Raw genomic sequence first — 20,850 nt, 5'->3', positions numbered from 1 at the left:
TCCTTTGAAGATACTTTTCGTCTCCAACCGTTTTAAAGGTTTATCTATCTTTGGTATTCAGCAGCTTTACTGTGAGGTGTCCCAGTGTGGTTTCCTTTGTACTTATCTTAATGGGATTCCTTAGGCTTCCTGATTCTATGAATTGATGTCTTTCATCTGTTCTAGAAAATTGTCTTATCTTCAGTTCTCCGTCATCTTTCTCTGTCCCCACTGGAACTCTGATTAGACCTTCCTACTCCATCCTCCTTGTCTCTTACATAGCTCGTATTTTCTGTTTCTGGCATTCTGGATAATTTCTACACATCTATCTCCCAGTTAAGTCCTTCTTCAGCTGCTAAACCAACCTACTGAAGTTTTTCTTGTTTCTGTTTTTAGTGGTTGTACCCACTTATCTGTTGAGTTTTACATGTCAAATGTTTTATCATTTCTAGAAATTGTTTGGTTCCTTTTCAGACTTGCTTATTTTATATACTCTTGCTGTCTTACATTTTAAGTTTCCTTTTTCTTTAAATATATTGAAAACACATATTTTATATTGTTTGGTAATTCCAGTACCTTAAGTTTTTGAGGCCTGATTATGCAGGTTTATCGTTTGCTCTTGCTCACAATGCCATATTTTCTTGCAATTCATGAGTTTTGACTGTGAATTCATACTTTTTGGAATTTTATCAATGGGGATTTTTTAAGATTGAGTTAAAAGTAAATTCCTCCACAGAGGAAATATGTTTATCAGTTGCCTGATGACAAACCAACCCGGCACTTTAAATTCTCAGCTAGGGGTGTTTTGGATCACCCAGGTATTGTCAATTCAGGTTGCAGACTTATTCAGGCAGGCATGTGGTTAAAAATTATCCGGAGAGATTTTTTTTCCCCCCTCTTCTACCCAGTACTAGACTTGGAAATAGGCAGTTTCTCTTGTTGATTCTATTAAGATTTCAAAGAACCAGCTTTTGGTTTTCATTGATTTTTCTCTGTTGATTTCCTATTTTCAATCTCATTGATTTCTGCTCTTTTTCTTTTATTTTGGATTTACTTTTGCTCTTCTTTTCCTAGTTTCCCATGGTGAAAATGTAGATTATTGATTTTAGGTCTTTTTTCTTTTGTAATATATCCATTCAGTGCTATAAATTTCCCTCTAAGCAATGCTTTCACTGCTCCCACAAATTTTGATAAGTTGTTTTCATTTTAATTTAGTTCAAAATATTTTAAAATTTGATATTTCTTCTTTGACCCATGTATTATTTACAAGACTACTCTTTAATCTCCAAGTATTTTGAAAGCTTCCAATTATTTTTCTGTTACTGATTTACATTTTGGTGTGAGAGCAGACACTTCATGATTTCTATTAAATCTGTTAAGTGGTTTTTATGGTACAGAATATGATCTGTCTTGGTGAATGTTCTATGTGAGCTCCAAAAAAATGTGTATTTCGGTGTTGTTGAAGTAGTCTGTAGATGTCAATTAAATCCAGTTGATTGATGGTGCTGAACTCAACTATGTCCTTGAAAAGGTACCTTAATTAAAGACTGAACAGAGAACAAAAAGAGCTGAGAATTAAAATAACAGAATTTTAGGGAATTCCCTAGTGGTCCAGCAGTTAAGACCCTGTGCTTCCACTAAAGAGGGTGCAGGTTCGATCCCCGGCTGGGGAACTGAGATCTACATACCATGTGGTGCAGCCAAAAAACAAAATAAAATAGAATTTTAAAAACAGTTCCAGAAAAGAGTTGAAAGGTAAAAATCTCTCAGAAAATAGAGCCAAAAGATAATACAAGAGAAGACAGAAGAACATTAGATGATTCAGTTCTGTTCTCTCTGAAATTATTATTTATCAGTGGTGGGCTTCATCAGAATTCCAGAAAGAACAGAGAAAATGGGAAGAAATCACTCAAGAAACAATTTTCTGGAACTGAAGGATGCAAACCTCCACCCGCAGCATAACAACTAATGACACATGGTAATGTGTCAGATGTTTCAGAACCTCAGAGAAAGTCAGAAGCAAAAATGGCATGGAGCTTCTCAACAGCATTACGAAAAAATCAGAATACAAGGGAGCACTACCTTAAAAATGATTTCCTTACATAAAAATGACTTTCACCTTCCAATTTTCGACCCAAACTATCACATACATGTATGAAGTGAATAAAATCTTCAGACAAATGGTGTCTTAAAATTTTTAACTCCAGTGAGTTTTAAGAAGATTCTTTTAAAAATAATTTATTTTTTGGCTGTGCTGGGTCTTTACTGCCGCGTGGCGTTTCCCTAGTTGGAGCGAGCAGGGGCTACTCTCGAGTTGCAGTGCGCAGGCTTCTCATTGCGGTGGCTTCTCTTGTGGAACACAGGCTCTAGGGCGTGCGGGATTCATCCGCTGCGGTTCAGGCTCTAGAGCACACAGGTTCAGTAGCTGTGCATGGGCTTAGTTGCTCCGTGGCATGTGGGATTCTCCCAGATCAGCAGTCAAACCCAGGTCTCCTGAATTGCAGGCTGATTCTTTTACCACTGAGCCACCAGGAAAGCCCAACTCTAGTGACGTTTTAGAGAAGGTACCTGTGGATGTGCTTCACCAGGTGAGGGGTAAAAGAACTATGAAAAAGGACACAGGGTCCAGGAATTGAGGAATCTGGCCCAGAACATGGTAAACAGAATTCCCAGGAGAAGTGCTTGCTGCAGTTCTAGCAAACAAACGGCACTCCCTTAAGCAGGGGATGAAGGGACACGCCCAGAGGACCTGTCGGACCCGGTGGGAGAAGAACCATCAGCTGGTATACACAGAAAACTAAGCAAAGGAGAAAAAAACAGGCCAACTATGAACTCCATGAAAAATAAATAAATACACAAAAAGGTCATTTAGTTACAGCCCCATTCTTGGCTCTGCAGTGGAGAGTCATGTAGTAATCTAAATAGTGAATATGGATTTACCTAATTGGGGAGAAGAGGAGGGGGCAGGGTGCTGCCACGAGAGAGCTAAAGCCTCGTCTGTTACGACAGGGGACAACAAATATTGTATAAGCATATTTGTAGAAAAGCTAACAGAGCCGGAAATGACTGTGCAGTGGCACAGTACTGAGGACGGGAAGAGGCTGTTTCCTTGTTATAAACTGCCTGATTCCACAGTACTAAGTGGGGCTTCTCTGGCTGCTCAGACAGTAAAAAATCTGCCTGCAGTGCATGAGACCCAGGTTCGATCCCTGCATCAGGAAGGTTCTCTGGAGGAGGAAATGGCAACCCACTCCAGTCTTCTTGCCTGGAGAATTCCATGGACAGAGGAACCTGGCAGACTACAGTCCATGGGGTTGCAAAGAGTGAGACATAACTGAGGAACTAATACAAATAGAGTACTAAGTAGGTACATGTTTTCTGACATTAAAAAAAGGCACCACCCTCCTCATCCTTAATGTAGTTTCTCAGAGCTCTAGCTAGTGAGGGCACTGGGCATCACGCACTGCTTCCTACTTCGTACTGCTTTATTTACACTGTCCACATCATGCAGTTCATGTGTTTTTAAGTACTAGGTTCGTCTAGTCAAAGCTATGGTTTTTCCAGTAGTCATGTATGGATGTGAGAGTTGGACCATAAAGAAGGCTGAGCGGTGAATAATTGATGCTTTTGAACTATGGTGTTGGAGAAGACTCTTGAGAGTCCCTTGGACAGCAAGGAGACCAAACCAGTCAATCCTAAAGGAGATCAATCCTGAATATTCACTGGAAGGACTGATGCTGAAGCTGAGGCTCCAATACTTTGGCCACCTGATGCAAAGAACTGACTCATTGGAAAAGACCCTGACGCTGGAAAAGATTGAAGGCAGGAGGAGAAGGGGATGACAGAGAATGAGATGGTTGGATGGCATCACCGATTCAATGGACCCGAGTTTGAGCAAGCTCTGGGAGATGGTGAACAGGGAAGCCTGACGTGTTGCAGTCCATGGGGTTGCAGAGTCGGACACAATCGAGTGACTGAACAACAACACAGTATCACATCATGTAAGTTCATATTAGGGGTTGGGCCTCGGGATCGTTTCTCCACTTTCATCATCATGGATAACCATGAGGGGAACCCAGGTGAGACTTTGTTCCGAGTTCACACAGTTCACTTCACGGGGGTGAAAGGGGCTGTAAGGTCATCTGGCCTCACCACAGTGACACGGCTCCAGTGACAAGGGCAGGGCCTTCCATCGCTGATGAACTCTCTCGGAAAATGCTTCTGGTTTGGTTGAAGTCTGACAGTGACGCTCCCTCTACCTGTCTTTCCATTTCCATATTGAACTTCCCCCTCATTCCCCCTGAGCCTCAGTCAGCTTGATCGAGGAACCCCAGACCACCCCGACCTAACTGGTCTATGTTTGTGAGTGGCTGGATCATGCAGACAGGAGGGGGACGGGCTCTTTCTTTGGTCCAGACCCCTTAATTCTCTTAACCTCGCCCCAGATGCATTCCCTGCGGAGAGTGTGGCTGTGGCCTGTCCCTCACCATCTCCAGCACAGAGGCTGTTGTCCAGCGGAATCAATCAATGTGGGGTCCTTGGTCTCAAGAGCAAAAGTTCTGTGCTTACTCCTGCCGAGTACCCCCTTTCTGGAGTTGATTCCTGGTTTCTTTACAGGGGCTGCCAAACTCTAGGATATTAGAGCAGAATCTAGTCAAACCGCCTCCTTTTAAACTTGGGGAAATGGAAACACAGAAACTTGGTTACTTCCCACAAGCCTAAGCTGTCTGCCACATGCTAGGCTGTACCTGGTCCGAAGAAGACATAGGTCCTTCCTCAGTGGACAGGATTCCTGGCTTACAATGGCGCAGGGCGGCCGTGGGTAGCACTCACCCAAGAGACAAGCAGACTGGCTAGGGGGCTCCAGGAGGCACCACGGGCCCAGACTGTGCATCTCTGACCCCTAAGACCTTAACACGCACCTTCGTTCAATCCCTGACTGACACCTAAGGCCTACGATTTTCTAGCAAATCTCACACACTATGGCCACTGCCCAGTGACTTGCCACTCACCTGACTGACCTGGGCTCCAGGGCTTAGAACAGCATTTTGTTCGGCAGTTCTAGGCTTCTGCCTCCCAAGCCCCCTCCCCAGGACCCCAGAGATGCCCCTCCTATGAGCCCTGACCCCACCTTTCCTCTGTCTAGTTGAGCCTTCCTCTCCCGGGGCCCCTAGCTCCCTGCCCAGGCACTCTCTGCCCTCCTATGCCAGCCTCTTCCTTGGCGATCTTTATGGAGCATCACAGGCCTGAGACCTTGGCTAAGCCCAAGACTTCAGAAGGGGCCCCTGTGGGAAGGCAACTATTCCCAGGGCCCCTGAATAGAAAGAGGGGGAGATCAGAGCATGTGCTTTGCCTGTAAGCTGAGCTGGCAACAGCCAAGCCTCTGGCACCCCAGGGAGCAAGAGGGGGCTCAGTCTCACCCGAGAAAAGCCTCTGACTATCTGGGGCCAGGCCCCCCACCAACTCTGCAGCAGCAGCAAAGAGACGTGCCCAAGGAGAGTGGCAGAGAAGAAGGCGGGGCCTATGCCCTCATCTCAGCGTAACTGCTGCAGAACTTTTCCTTTGGACCTGGGGGTGCTTTCTGGGGGAAAGTGGGGACAAGAGCAGAGTGGCAGGAGCCCACAGGGTCAGCGCCTGGGTTTTCCTGAGGAGGAAGGCGCTCACTTACTTGTGCTGCGGGTTCACCCAGTGGTCGGGGCAGTGAGGGAGGGGCGCTAGGAGAGGGGAGGGAGGCGGCGGCCTAGCGTGGTGCCGCACGGGAGCGAACCTGGGACTATGGACTCTGCCCAGCGCAGTGGAGGGGGCTGGATCCTCCTGGTTCTGGTTCCACTGGGGCTTTAACCCCAGCATGGGGTCAGGCAGCTGCCAGGCCCTCACTCATGGGCATGTTGATGTGGGCACTCAGCAGGGGTGTGCTCTGGCCTTCTTGAAGCACCAGCACCTATGGAGAAGGTGACCATGGTAGTAGGGGGCATTCTGCCTTCCCCCGCTGCTCCCCAAGAAGGCCCGCACGGCCTAGTCTGTACCGACCCTAGAGCAGGGCTCGGTCCAAGGGGGGGGAGCCTCTGCTGTGCAGACACCCAGCCCTTCCTGGCAGCCACCCAGGGCCCTGCCCACACTCACTCACTCTCTCCCCTGCACTAGTACCAACTGGCGACCTACCTTGATGATGTCTGAGATGCCCTTGTCACTAAGACTCTTCACAAAGGTCTCCAGGGGGTAGTTGAGCCCTGGCACCAGCAATGGGACCTAAGTTTGGGGACAAAGAGGTCAGGAAGTCAGCCCTTATGCCCAGCCAGTGTCTGGTAGATTTCAAAGCGCTGTCACCCTGCTGTCCCAGCTGAATGTCATAGCCTGGTGGGGCGGGCAGGGGGGACAGGCCTGTTCGAGGGGCACAGGGCTCCGTGGGGAGTGAACGCCCCAGGCCTGCATGCGTGTCCATAATTAAAGGTAAACTTTTTTTTTTTTAGCTGTGCTGCACGGCACGCTGGATTTTGGTTCCCTGGTCAGGGATCAAACCCTGCAGGGGAAGTGTGGAGTCTCAGTCACTGGACTGCCAGCCTAGTCCCTAAACCTCTTGACCTCCGACCAAGTCCAGGGCTGTTTCACCCACATACCAAAGTCCTTCTCAGTTTCTGGTCCTTCCAACTAAGGCTCAAATGTGGACCTGGGGAACACCCTTCACTCTGGAAGGTTCTCCGTGGGGTTCCCATTCCTGCTGCAGGAGGGGCTGGACAGCAGGGTGGGCTCTGGGGACCCCCAGCATGAACAGGCTTCCGACAGCGGCACAGGTGGGCCCTGGACTCTCACCCCAGCACCTTCCGTGTGCTGCCCTCAGACCTCGCGCAGGCGGGGAGAAAAGCAGCTGGGGCAGGCAATCTCGGGGGCTCTCCTCAGGGCCCCTGCTGCGCCCTAGTTGGCCCTGTAGCTGCAGCCACTTGCCAGCCCCCTCACCTCTGACCTGTGGGCATCTGGCCAGGCCCCACCCCACCCTCTGTCACGCCGGTACCTTGAAGAAGGCCCGGGGCAGAGCATAGAGCACCTCGTTGTACAGGAAGCAGACCACCAGCCCCAGGACGGGGCGGGCCGTTGACGTGTTCTGCAGGTGAAGGGTGAGCTTGAAGGTGGGGCCCAGGCCCTGAACCTGTGGAGAGGGTGGGGAGGGGAGAAAGCCCTTAGGACCTAGTGGACTTGGGTGCTGAGGATGGTTGACCCCGGCCCTGCCCGCCTGCTTCCTCATCAGCATCAAGTCACCCTCCTCCAACTGCTCTGACACATTGTCCATCAGCAGGCCCAGAGCTCAGAAGAGTGGCTCCATGGGTACGGAGTTGAGCGGCGGCCCCGGAAGAAGGTGGGCGGGAGGCAGAGCTGGCCTGGGCAAGCAGGCCCGGCTTCCGCCTGCGCCGGCCCACGGCCCTGCCCCTCTCCTCAGGGCCCGGCCCGCCTTCACCGCTTGTCCTCTGCCGGCTGCGGGGATTTCACTTTCTCCCTCTCACCCCCTGCACTCTGTAGCCTCTTCCTCTCTGGATCTCTCCACGGTCTTCAGGGAAAGAGAGACTAGAACCCCAACTGGATCAGACCGCACACGTCAGGGAGCCACTGAGAGCTGGTTGGAGGCCTGAGGACCTTGAGGTCAGGGTGTCTAAGGGCTCCGCGTCCTCCTTGTGCCTGTGTAGTCCCAGGACGGCCCCATCCCTGCCCCGGGCAGTCTGACCCCCTTGGGCTGCCAGCAGTTACTGAAGTGGACAGACTCCTGAAAAGTCCCCCTCCAGGCTCCTGGGAAGAAACGTCCCAAGGTGACGACCTGGGGGCCAGGCCCCACGTCTGGAGGCTTGTCTGAGGCCCCACATGGAACGAGGGGGCTGGAGAGCGTGCCCTGCTCTGCGGCCAGCTGAGGGGAAGAGGCAGCGCAGGTGAGAGAAGGCGAGAGCGCCCACGGAGGAGGTCTTGGTCCCTGAGTCTGTGGGCAGGTGACAAGGGGCATGGGATCTAGTTGCCTTGGAACCGGCTCTGGCCTGAGGGGTTCCCGCCCACCCCTGACCTCTGCCCCTCTGGCCCTGAGGTGGCCTGAGCACCCCCCTACCCCGAGAGCTCACCACGGCGTGCAGCTTGAGTGGCTCCTGGGCCGTCACAGACACGGGGCTGAGGCTGGACTCAAGGGCCTGCACGTAGGCACGGGCCGCCCGGAGGCGCAGCAGGTAGAGGTCCGCCTGGAAGGTCTGGTGCATGGCTGAGGGGAGGGACGCGAGGGGCTGACGGTGAGGAGGGAGGGGGGCAGGGCGGGAGGAGGCGCCCGCCCCGGCTGCCGTGGGGAGAGGGTGAGAGGAAGGCACAGGGGGCAGAGGCTGGGAGCGTGCAACAGGGGCCCGAGGTCCCACCGCCAGCCTCTGGACGCTGTGGACCGCTCCCTGCCCCTCCACCCGGCGTCTCCCACCTCCTGGCCGCCGGCGCAGTCTCGGCCTCCTTTGTTGGCGCCTGGCTGAACCCAGGCAGGGCCCTGCGCCTTTACCCAGGCCTCTGCCGAAATCGCCCTTCCCTGTCTCTGTCTGGCTGGTGGACGTGTAATCATCTTTTAAGAGTCAAATCCAATGTCATCTCTAAATCCTTTGCCAGGCTCCCAGGCAAACGCATCTCTTGTGTGCCTCAAAAGCACTCCGCAGAGACTTCCGCACCTATCATGCAACGTGAAGTTAGCAAGGTCTAGTGAGCTCTTTAGGTAGGGACTGGCCTGATCCAAGGCACTTGGCACAGGGCCTGACATGATCACAGGTACTGAATGAACAAAAGAGCATGACAAGTTACACAGGAAAAGGAAGAACCTTGATCAAATTCTACTTCTGAGAACTCCTGCACCTAGAACTGGCTGTTCCCTCCTCTGAACTCGAGGGGCAGCCGCAGCACTGTCTGCCTTGAGCTCCAGTTCCTTGTTGGCAGGGTGTACTTCCGAGGCTGTCTCTGGGCCTCCAGAGGCGTGAGACCCGCCCGGTTCGCCCAGGTCTCCTCCCACTGCTCAGGGCACCCAGGTGGCGTTCACCCAGTTGCTGCCACTTTGGAGGAATAGAGGAGGAGGAGGAGGAGGGACTCGGCCTGAGCCTCACCGGTGCCGGCTTCCCGCTCTCGCAGCGTCTGGTCCACATAGATCCGGGTCTTCCGGGGCACGTTGAGTTTCACGGGCTGGCTTAGTAGGGGGTCCACCTCCCCTCCCCCCTCCGCAAACACTGCTGTGCGCTTGAGGATCTTCATGATCAGGCCACCGCCTAAGGGAAGAGGACAGATGGCAGATGTGTCCTCCCCAGGCCCACCCAACAGTCCCATTCTTTTTCCCCAATCTGCCTCATGTTGACCCTCTTCTGTCTCCTTGCTGAGACTGTAGGTCTCTGAAAGGAATGAAGTGTGTCCTATAAGTAATGCATTCATTCATTTAGCAGTTATTTATTTGTTTGGGCAAGTCACTTGGCTTGCGGGATCTTAGTTCCCTGACCAGGGATCACACCTGAGTCACCTGAAGTGGAAGCATGGAGTTCTAACCACTAGACCACCAGGAGAGTTCCTAGCAGATATTTACTGACTATTTTGATGTTCCTGTGGCAGACACTGGGGTGAACTGGAGACACAGCCAGGGCCTGGCCCCAGGTAGTGACATCAAACTGCTGATGAGCTCTCCCCAGTCAAGGCCCAGCCCCAGAGAGGACAGTGTCTGCAGGCCCTGCTTCCCAAACCCAGGTCCACCCATGTTCCACATCCACCTCCTCTTCTTCCCAGGGTCTGGTCCCACGGACTCCCAACTCTAAAACCCTCACGAGGCCTGACCCTCCTTGCCTTGTGTAGTCATGATGAGGGTGTTATCTTCCCGTCCAAAGCGGCCAAAGCAAAGGCTGGTCACTGCCTCCTATGGTAGAGACACCAGAGTTTAGTTGGGAAAAGATCTCAGTGAAGAGAACAGGGGTGGGAATAGTGGGGGGTAAGGCTGGGAGACTCCACATATGATGTAAGAGGTGAAATGTGAGGTGAGGCCGGGGGCTATACTGCCTCTGAAATATTTCCTGTATTTCTAATCTCCCTTCACCCCGCTCCCTGCTCACTGTCATGGCCATAGTTCCAGACTGGACATCACTGGCCTTTGGATTCAGCTTTCTAACAGGTCTCCCAGCCGTCTTTTTCCCCAGTCTGTCCTTCAAACAGCTGCTTCTGTTGCCTTTCAAAATACAAATATGACCATGTCTATTCTTGGCTGAAAAACCTCCAATGGTTTCTGCTCTCCTTGTTCACACATTCAAGGCCTTCCATATCTGACTCCAACCTGCCTTTTCTCTTTGTCCTTTTCCCAACCTGCACACCATACCGCCTGCCCTCCCGAAAGCCTGTGGTCTAAACCAGCTGCTTTCAAACATTATATTGTGACATACGACACTTTACACATACATACACACAAAAGTTTCACACGTGATACACTCTGAACTTTTTTCTGGTTCTGTTACTGGCTCATCAAATTGATTTGATGACTCAAAACTTTGTTTGAAAAACTCTGGTCCAAATTCACCAAACTACCTGGATTCCTTTGTCAAGAACACTCATCCTCTCAGCCGTTGTTCATGTTACTTCCAGTCTGGAATATTGCGCCTTCATTTATCTACTCCATTTCTCAGAGCAAACTGCCTCGAGGACCAGCTGAATTGTATTTGCTCTGTGAAATCGCTCCTGAGTTCCATCCCTATGTATCTCTCACCACCACCCCCAGTCACTAGAGTCTGTCTCTGCGCTTTTTCTGGGCTTTGCTTTGCTTTAGGCTGTCTTGTATTTGAATCAGCTGTGTTTCTGGCTGGCTTGCACCTTAGACTGCAAGTCCCTTGACAATAAGGATTCAGTCATTGTTTTATCCTTCCAATACAGTGAGTTGTGCAGATGAGATACTCAATCAATGTTTTCAAAACACATCAAAAGTTAAGGGTGGCAGGTGGAGTGGGATCAGGAGAGGCAGTGAGTGAGCCCCAAAGGTGGGAGCGGGGCAGGGAGGAGTCAGCAGCTCACCGGCGTGCGGATGACATCGAGCAGGGCCTTGTCCTGGTAAATGCGGACCTCTCTATTGGCCAGCCCGACCATGACGGCCTGCAGGCCCCGGGAGTGCTGCTCCAGGAGGTTCATGGCCAGGATGGCTGCAGGCATCTGCACCGTCCACAGCTTCTTACCCTGGGAGGGAGCAGCTAAGTGTCTACTGGGGGCTCAGCGCCGAGGAGTGGAAAGAAGTGGGTGGCTGGAGTTGCTGGGAAGGGAATGCCAGAAGGGCTCGCCTGCTGAGGGCGCCCGAGGAGACAAGGCTGGAGGGGCTTGGGGGTGCTTGCCGTGAGATCACACCTTGTGGGTGAAGCCGTGCAGGCTGTCTTGGTTGCTGCCCACCACCAGGACTTTGTGTACAAGGACAAGCCCCACAGGCTGGGCGCTCAGCTCGATGCAGTACTTGGGGCGCTTGGAGTCTCTGTGGAATGAAGACCCACACTCTCAGCCCCAGAGCTTCCTGGTGGCTCACGTGGTAAAAAGTCTGCTTGCAATGCAGGAGACTCAGGTCCTATCCCTGGGTCGGGAAGATCCCAGGAGGAGGGCATGGCAACCCACTCCAGTATTCTTGCCTGGAGAATCCCCATGGACAGAGGAGCCTGGAGGACTACAGTCCATGGGATCGGAGAGCAACTGAGCAACTAACGCTCACTCGCTCACTCACTCCCAGTCCAGAAACCTTCTCTCCTTCCCTGGCTGACCCTCCTCTTTCCAGGCCCCACAGATGATCCTGGGAGCAGCCTTGGCCCACAAGCAGAGGACCAGGAACTAGTTCCACCTCTAGGACTTCGTAGTTGCATGACCTTGGATGACACAAGTGTGTATTTTCCCTCCTGGTCTTCCTCACAATTTCACTACAGTGATCTGTGGGATAACTTGGTGTTTACCAGTCTACAGTGAGTGTACCTCAGGTGAGACGAAGTAATGGACTGAGATTCCATTTAGGATAATAGTTTAGTAATTTATCAGAAAATCAGGAGGAGTTTGCTCTGTGTGGACGCAGTGTTTGCAGTTTCCTGACATCTAAATCTTTATTTCTCTTCTCTAGAAACTCTGGCCCACCTTTCTTAAGTCTAAGCCAGAGACATCTCCCATCTGATGACTCATCTGAAGAGGTTCCCATTGGTCTCTGGGCCTAATCCCAATCTACCCTCCAAAATGAACACGGATCATGTCATTCATCATATCTTCTGAGTCAAACCCCATAATGGTTTTCTATTGCCCTTCAGATGAAACCCAAAATCTTCACCATGTCCTACCAGGTCCTGCATGAGCTGACCTGATCTCCAGGTCATCTCTTGCCACCAAGCTCAAGTGGCACATACCAATGTCTTTCCCACCCAGAGTTCACTTACGTGCTCTCTGTCTATAACACTTGCTCCACTTTTTTGAACTGGATCCTTCTTAACTGTCAAGTAATCTCTTCATACAGGCATTCACTGATCACCCTGACCCCCTTTTTCTCCTCACTGAGCCAGTACTTTTCCTCCATAGCATGTATCCAGTTTGTAATATAATCTTGGTCTTAATATGTCTTCCCACAAGGGTAGGGACTACATATTTTGTTCATCAATATATCCCCAATACCTCATGCAATGCTTAATTCATAGCAGGTACTCAAAAAGATTTCTTGAATTAAAAGAATGACAGTTAAGAAACATCAAACTAACGCATGAGGAAATTTCCCGTACCTACAAAAGCAACAGAACAAATAGGAGAGACCATTTTGATCTAATATCTGATTGCACTGCTCGTGTCACAGCCACCCAGCCTAGTCTCTCACTTTGCCAGGCCGCACCGGACAATCCTCCAGCCATCCCTTGTGCTCAAGGGCTCTGCCTCCCATGAAGCTCTGGGCTCTTTCCAGTCCCACGTTCTCGCTCCAAAGCCCTGCTCATCTTGTAAGCCCTCGAAACCACTAGGTTTCTGAGATGTTCCTTCTGACACTAGAGAGCTCGGATGTGGCTACCTTCTCAGCATATAGATGCTCCCATTGCGGCAGGCAGCGGCAAGACGAAACTCCACCTCAAACTGGCCAGAAACCTCCAGGAAGACAGGGACACTGGGGAGGCTCATCTGCAGAGAGACTCAAACACCCCGGTTTCTCTGGAGCCCCAGCCCCTCCCTAACCTGACGTCACCTAAGTCCCCATCGCCTCACTCACACCCTCCTGGGCACAGTTTAAAACTTAAAACAGTTTCTCTGGAGGGGAACAGGTAGAGAAAGCCTTTAAGTCTACACCCTTTGACTCAACTATGCCATTTCTAGGAAAGCGTGCAAGGAGGTATTTAGATAAGCACACAAAGATATTTGGCAAGGAAGCCTACTGTGGTGGTGGTTAATAACAGCAAGAAACTGAAAACAACTTCAACGTACAATTGGCGACAGGGTAAAGAAATTACAGAGTATTTATATAACCAATGTTATGCGGCCTCTGAAAAGGCTGACATGCTTTTATATGGACATGGAAAGATACCGATGAGCTACTGCTGCTTGAAAACAGCAGGTTACAGGAGCCTACAGCATGGGGCTGTTTTGTTTAAAAAAAAAAAAAAATTGAAACTTATATACCCGTGTCTAAATATGAAAACGTCTACGAAGACTTGTGCCAAAACTGTAACAGAAGACATGCATGAGTGGTAGGATTTGGGGATATCTGTCTTCTTATGCCTATCTACATTTTATAACTTTCTACAATAAACAGGTATCCCCAAGACTAACTAACTGGGGCAGGAGATTTGGGGAGGAGGGGGAGGGAGTGGAGCCTGTGCCTCGGGTGTGCCCAGGGCCAGGCCCCCACACTGACCTTGGCCAGAATGGTGAAGGCCTTCGGGTCTAGTACCAGGAGCTCCTTGCTCTCAGTGCCCAGCACCAGGCAGGACACAGCGTCCTCGTCAGCCAGGTTCTTCTTTAAGGTGGTCATGGTGGTGATGACTGTCTGCAGAAGGACTCCAGGGTCACCCAGGAGATCCCCTCACACCATCTCCCACCCCAGCTACTCCCAGGATGCCCCAGAAAGACAGAGGGCAAAGGAGGAAGAAAAGTATTAGAGATGTGACAGAAGGTTTACCTACAAAAGTGTTGATTGCAACAAACCTAATTTCCTAACAAAAGAGGATTCTTTAAGTCAATTATTAACTATCTATATGATCAAAAACCACACTGTCATTTACCAAAATCAGATTTTAAAAGAAGATTCAATGACAGAGAGAATGTTTCTAATGTATTAAGAGAAAATACAGGTTAAAAGTTACATTAGTATTATCCCAGTTAAAAAAATATATATATGAATAAAAAAAATCTTGGAAAGCTAAACCTGTAAATACAAACACTGGTTATCTCTGGACAATGACATCACAGGCAAGGTTTAATTTATTCATTGTGCTTTTCTGCAGTTTCTACAGTGGGCATATGTTCTTCTAATTGTGATTGGAGAGAAAACGAAAGAGAAGGAGATGATCCCCTTTTTAGGAATTTCTGCTATGGAAATAATTTAATGGGACTAAAATGTTTCTTTGGATAAAGCTGTTCACTGAGTTGACTATCTTTAAGATTAAAAAAAGAGGAATCCTCAATGCCTAGTGGAAGGAGAAAGTTACAGAAATGTGGATGCTAGTGGCTCCAACCATGGAGCTGCGATGCATAGCTGGAAAGATGGCCTCCCCCACGCTGCATCTTTTAAGCAATACTTAACTCACTCCCTGATTTTAAAAGTACTCAGAGATAGTGACGATTGTGGATCTGAGCTACTGATCAGCAGGAGAGAACAATGTTTCTCAGGGAATTATCTATGGCAAGCCAAACACGGAGGTATGTGTTGGTCAATGTATTCGGCTCAAGTGGCCTCTATAGCAAGTGGGTGGTTCCTATGTGGCTTTCTAAAATGCAGGGACAGCTCTGAAAGCCCATCCCTGAAGAGGCTCAGCCCCCAAGGTCAGGAACCACTAGAGCTCATCAATAAGTAGGTCTATCAATGAGGCCATTAAAATCCTAACTAAGAAAAATATGAAGTGACTAAAAAGAAGACACTTCTTGACCAATGATCTGCACCGAATAGTTAAATTATGAATGAATAATGAATCATCAATGAAATAATCAAGGGGCCACTAAAACTGGGGTTCTTCCAGACTAATGCTCAAGATACAATGTTACGTGCTCAAAGGAAGCAGGATATAAAAGCATATTTATGAACGAAATGTTATCAAAATGGTAAGAGTACTCTGAGTAGTAAGAGTATAGTCACTTGTATTTCTCCTTTGTACTTCTATTTTCAAAATTTTCCCTAATGAGCATATTTTACCTTTACCCCCAAGATGATAAAAGTTATATAAGTTACATAACTGTATCTATCAACTCAAAGCTGTCACTGCTAAGCGACATGGAGAAGCCCTGCAGACTACACAGGTGGCACAGGCTGGAAGGGAAACTGCAAAATAAAACTAGTCGGGTTTGGCTTTACCACTAATGTTACGTGGTCTGTTTAAAAAAAAAAAACACAACTGTATATCTCACAGGGAAATGAGAAGGGGCAGTACCTGCCGCTTGATGGACTTGGACTTGTGCTGGTTCACGAACGCCTCCATCTCACGCAGCTCCAGCTGCAGAAACCTGGACACAGCGTGGGGACATCTGTGCACCCAGGCCCTGCCTGCCCTCCATGGGCCACGCCACAGCCTCTCCCCCTGCCCTCCCTGGGAGCTTCTGGAGCCCCGGCCGTCCAGAGGGCCCTTACCTGAGGGACTGCACAGACAAAGGCACCTCTGCCTTCTCCCTGTAAGGAGAACAGGGCCAGTGCAGGGGAGGGGGTGTCAGACGGTGGGCTCTGGGATGAAGGAGTAGGAACTGGGGGGTGAGGGAGGCACATGAAGGGGAAAGTGGGCTCTCACCTGATGCCTTCCAGCATCTCCTTCAGGGTCAAGGGGTCAATCCGGTCCTGTGCCACCATGGGAAGAAGGTAGAGCCTGTGAGCTCCAGAGCCAGGCAGGGAATGAGGCCCACCCGCAGTGGCCACCTCTGCCTTCTTGCTCTCATCCCCCAGGTCACTTACCTCTTTGGCTTGATTCCAAAGGTCTTGTTCCAGGGGGTTTACAGGCAATGGGGGCAGGCTGAACTTGAAGTAGGGCTTGAGATTCTTATACATATACACACAAGGGCCTGATGCGATTGCCACTGCTGGTGTCTGGGGCTCATGTGACTCCATGAGGAAGGTGACAGCAGCAGCTGGCAGGGCAGGTAGCGGGCTTTCCCTCAGCACTGTTCCTTTAAGCACCTTCAGGCGGGGCTGCCGCCCATCTGGGCCAAGGTCTCCCACGACCAGCTGCAGAGAGAGGCTGGCTGACTCCAGGCTTAGGGTCTAAAGACCCACCTACTGCCCCTCTTCTTGGGCTTAGCTTTTTGCTGGTGCACATCCATATAGACTCAGAGTGTACCACAGGTGGGTGGGAGGAGGGCAAAGGTTTTGCAAGCTGTGTGCCCTTGGGAAAAATGACTTCCTGAGCCAGTTTTCCCACCTGCAAAATGGGAATACCTACGACGCGACAGGGGCTTCCCAAGTGGTGCTAGTGGTAAAAAACCACAAAACCTGCCTGCCAACGCAGGAGACCTAAGAGACGCAGGCTCAGTCCCTGCTGGGCCATGAAGATCCCCTGGAGGAGGGCATGGCAACCCACTCCAGTATTCATGCCTGGAGAATCCCATGGACAGAGGAGCCCGACAGGCTAGTCCACGGGGTTGCACGAGGTGGACACAAGTGAAGCAACCGAGCACGCACCCATGCACACCGCAGGACACTTGTAGTGAAAGTCAAGTGAGACAGTGAGCTGCAGAACCTAGCGGGGAACAGGGGGCGGCTGACACTTTCAGTGTGTGTTCAGTAAATGTTTCTTCAGGGCCTGCTCCATGCCAGACACTATTCTACACACTGGGACAGTGACTGAGGTCACTGGGGAGCCTGAAACTCATATCTGGGCTCTGAGGCTGGGCTTCCAAATGGGAAAGGAGCTAAAGATGCAGAACCCAGTGCGCAGAGTGGGATGTGCTCTAGCAACCCACAGAGGAGAACCAAGCTCTTCTATTTCCACCCTCCAAGCCACTGCAGCTGCCATGCAAGCCCATTCTCCTGAGTGAAGCCTGCAAGGCCCCTCTGATCTGGCTCTCAGCAGGTTTTCTATCACTTCCCCATCCAGGCTATGCTCCAGCCAGAAGGCAGGCTGCCACAGAATGCCTGGATTCCGAGCATGCTCAGTGTGCCTGGAGCCACACCAGTAACTTCATGTACCCTTTTATTTAATCTGAGCAACAACCTGTGAGGTAGATACAATTATTAGCCCCATTTCACAAATCAGGAAGCTATAAGGCTTAGAGATGTTAGGTAAAAGTCACATAGCTAGTAGGTGGCAGAGCAAGGTCTTGAATCTAAGTCTATCTGAATCCAAAGCCAGTGGTCTTGGGACTTCCCCAGCAGTCCTGTGGTTAGGACTCTGCCTTCCAATGCAGGGGGCACGGGTTTGATTCCTGGCTGGGGAACTAGGGTCCCACATGCTGCAGGGTACAACCAAAAATTAAAAAAAAACAAAGCCACTGGTTTTAACTACTGTTTTATATTGGCCTCAACTTTCTAATGTTCAATTTACTCTCTTCAGATATGCTGGGAGTTTCCAAGCCTCTTTGCCTTTGTTTGTGCAATTCCCTCTGCCTGGAATGCCCTCCCCTCTTCCATGCCTTCTCGACACACTTCATTCATCCTTCAACACAGTTCACATAGTACTGCCTCCTCCTGCCTCCAGTTTAGGACAGAGGAGCCTGGCAGGCCACGGGGCTGCAAAGAGTTGGACAACTGAGCAACTAAGCACATTTCTGTGATTTCTGTGATTTCTCCACCCTTCACTGCTGTCAACCCAGCACCAAGGATACACCAGGTGTTCAGTCAAAACTGTGGATGAATCAAGGACAGTATCCGTCTTTCCTTCTGGCTACGGACTGATTCATTTCTCAGTTTAGCCTCTGCACAAAAACTTACACACAGTAGGGGATTCACTGTGTGTTAGTCGCTCAGTTGTGTCCGACTCTTTGCAACCCCATAGACTGTACCCTGCCAGGCTTCTCTGTCCATGCGATTCTCCAGGCAACAAGACTAGAGTGGTTTCCTTAACCAAGGGGTTCACTGTATGCTTGCTAAATTGTTGAATGCTCTATGGACAGGGATTTGGGGGCCAAAGCCACGAATCTTACTGCACTGTCCAAGCAGGATATGACTCCTTTCTAGCTGCCATCATAACATATCCATTGTAGATTACTGCCCTTGGTGAGGGCTGAGCAGTAATGGAACATGTGATGGGGAATTTGACAGACCCAGGTCTGCCACCTTTTACAAACTTGGTAAACTCAGCTTTTTGGAATCTATATTCCCACAAACAAAATGGAGATAAACAATATCTATGTATGTGAAAATGCCTCAAAGAGGGTCTAGTGCAGAAATGAGTACTCAATATATGTTAACTTCCTTTCTTTAGCTCAATAATTTCTCAACCTTTAAAAAAATCTGTGCCTTTAAAATTTTTTATTTCTTTACTTATCTTTACATTTTTATTTTAAAATTTAATCTTTTTATTATGGAAAAATTTCAGTCATATACAAAAGTAGAGACTCATATAACGAACCCCCAAATAGCCATCATCCAGTTTCAAGATGATCAGCTCATGGTTAACCTTAAGATTTATACCCTTTTGATAAACAAAAACTCTCAAGTCTCCTCTCTTTTAAATTCCCTCCAGATTCTGACGCCCCACCCCCAACCATGGGATGTACCCTTCCAGCTAAGAATTAACGTCAACAAAATGAAGAGGCTTTGTCTTAGTATAATCTCCAGCAGCATTTTGTTTAGCTCTACTTTCTGCAGTATGTCATATGAAATCAACAGGTTCTCTCCACTTCCACGTTAAAAATAAAGCGTAACACTAAAGGTGCTTTTTCAAAGTGCACATGAATTCCAGACTACGTTGAGCTTCTTTGGAACTATCAGGAAACCTCACTTCTGGGGTGACAGGCTTACCTCGTACTCCCCGTCCCCGTGCAAATCGGCCAGCGCTGGAAAACATAAAAAGGGCCATAAACCAGGATCTCAGCATCCTAGAAGCTTAATTATAGGACCATCTGACTCTCCGGTCTCCCCAGAACCGGAGTTCCTGGTCCCAGAGACTCACCCATGCAGGCGGGAAAGGTGTGGATGTTCGTCATGGGATCGGAAACTGCGTTCAGCCATTTCGAACTGGCCTCACTGCTGGGAGAAGAGGGACAGAGTTGGGGGACGCGGGTGGGGGGTCGGGGGCAGAAGATGAATCCCAGGGGAAGGAAGAACATTTTGCGGGAACTGGTTTCTGGGGATGAGGTGTGTAGGAAGCTCTGAACTAGGGGGAAAGAGTCAGCGTCCAAGTTCCAGCTCCCCCACCGCAGCACTCGAGTCACCCACACACCCATTCACTCCCTGGGTCTGTTTCCCTATGGGATCTTTAAGAGCCCTTTAAGGACTGCCAGCGCTGCTGAGACTCGCAGGATCCCAGATCCCAGGGACCGGGGCCTCATCTTTATATATGCGGGAAAAGGGGTCTCAAGGATCCCAGCCTTTACCTCTTGCCTTTGCCGCCGTCTGCCTGCGACGGAGAGGTAGCAGCCATCTTCCCAGGCGTCACCTTGGCAACCGGCTCTGGTCCGCCGCCGCGCGGCGCCCAAAAGCGCCCGGGTTGGGGGGAAGCTTGCGTGTCAAGGTTCCGGGCGCTCAACTTTCCGGCCCGGGACTGAGAGGCTGCTGAGCAAGTTGCGCTGGTCCTTGCGCCGGGGGGGTTTCTACCAGCTGAAATGCAATCCCTCATTCCGACGTATATAATTTATCTCTGATTCTTCCCATCAGGAGCTTCTAGGCCCTGCACCTCTGGCTCAGCCGCGGGGCCCTCGAGCTTTGAGGCCTGGAGAGGTACCCTTCTCCAGTTTAACAGCAAAACTAACTCGTCCGCTAATCCTCACGGTTAACTGGGTGGAAAGGGGGCCCCGTCCTTTCTTCCCTCCTTACTCTCGAGGTCCAGGATAGAGAAGCAAAACATAAAGGTTAAGGGATTAACTCCTGGGCTCCGCTGGTGGCTCAGTGGTAAAGCAGCCATCTGCCTGCCAATGAAGGAAACACCTGTTCCGTTTAAGAAGATCTGGTCTGGGAAGATCCCACGTGCCACAGAGCAACTAAGCCGCAATTCCTGACTCTGCCCCTCTGTGGCAAGTATTGAAGCCCCAGTCCTAGAGCCTGTACACCAGCAGCCAAAAATAGATTAAAAGAAAAAAAGAGCAATTAAATTCTAGGATTGAGGTGTTCCAATTTTTTTTGCTGTTGCTGTTCAGTCACTCAGTCCTGTCCCTCTTTGCGACCCCTACAGTAAGCCAGGCTTCCCTGTCCTTCCCTATCTCCCGGCGTTTGCTCAAACTCATGTCCATTGAATCAGTGATGCCATCCAACTATCTCATTCTCTGTTGCCCACTTCTCCTGCTTTCAATCTTCCCCAGCATCAGGGTCTTTTCTAATGAGTCGGCATTTCACATCAGGTGGCCAAATGGAGCTTCAGCTTCAGCACCAGTCCTTCCAATAAATATTCGAGGTTGATTTCCTTAAGGAACGACTGGGTTGATCTCCTTGCTGTCCAAGGAATTCTCAAGAGTCTTCTCCAATACCATTGTTGGAAAGCATCTGTTTTTCAGCTCTTAGCCTTCTTTATGGTCCAACTCTCACATCCATACATGACTACTGGAAAAACCATAGCTTTGACTATAGAGACTTTT

At 50.0% G+C, this 20,850-nt stretch overlaps 1 protein-coding gene across 2 annotated transcripts; it reads right to left on the bottom strand.

The window, feature by feature from the left end:
• Positions 1-3,971: 3,971 nt before the first annotated feature.
• Positions 3,972-19,756, bottom strand: BBS1 (Bardet-Biedl syndrome 1). 2 transcript variants are annotated; one of them, XM_043452268.1, is made up of 17 exons: positions 19,657-19,756; positions 19,233-19,309; positions 19,082-19,116; positions 16,079-16,348; positions 15,918-15,964; positions 15,764-15,802; positions 15,567-15,639; positions 13,838-13,969; positions 13,001-13,107; positions 11,332-11,452; positions 11,008-11,166; positions 9,799-9,868; positions 9,078-9,236; positions 8,076-8,209; positions 6,989-7,123; positions 6,142-6,228; positions 3,972-5,920 (listed from the first exon to the last, which is right to left on the bottom strand). In XM_043452268.1, the coding sequence occupies exons 1-17, from the start codon at positions 19,701-19,703 to the stop codon at positions 5,834-5,836; spliced, it is 1,779 nt and encodes a 592-aa protein (XP_043308203.1). In that variant the 5' UTR covers positions 19,704-19,756; the 3' UTR covers positions 3,972-5,833. The 2 variants fall into 2 exon arrangements, with proteins under 2 accessions (XP_043308203.1, XP_043308204.1); XM_043452269.1 differs by having other exon boundaries at positions 19,233-19,306; positions 19,657-19,727.
• Between the last annotated feature and the right edge of the window lie 1,094 nt (positions 19,757-20,850).

The sequence above is a fragment of the Cervus canadensis genome, chromosome 29, assembly GCF_019320065.1.
Source record: "Cervus canadensis isolate Bull #8, Minnesota chromosome 29, ASM1932006v1, whole genome shotgun sequence".
NCBI lineage: Eukaryota > Metazoa > Chordata > Mammalia > Artiodactyla > Cervidae > Cervus > Cervus canadensis.
The sequence above is the reverse complement of the archived record's forward strand: the minus strand, read 5'-3'. Positions and strand labels throughout refer to the sequence as shown.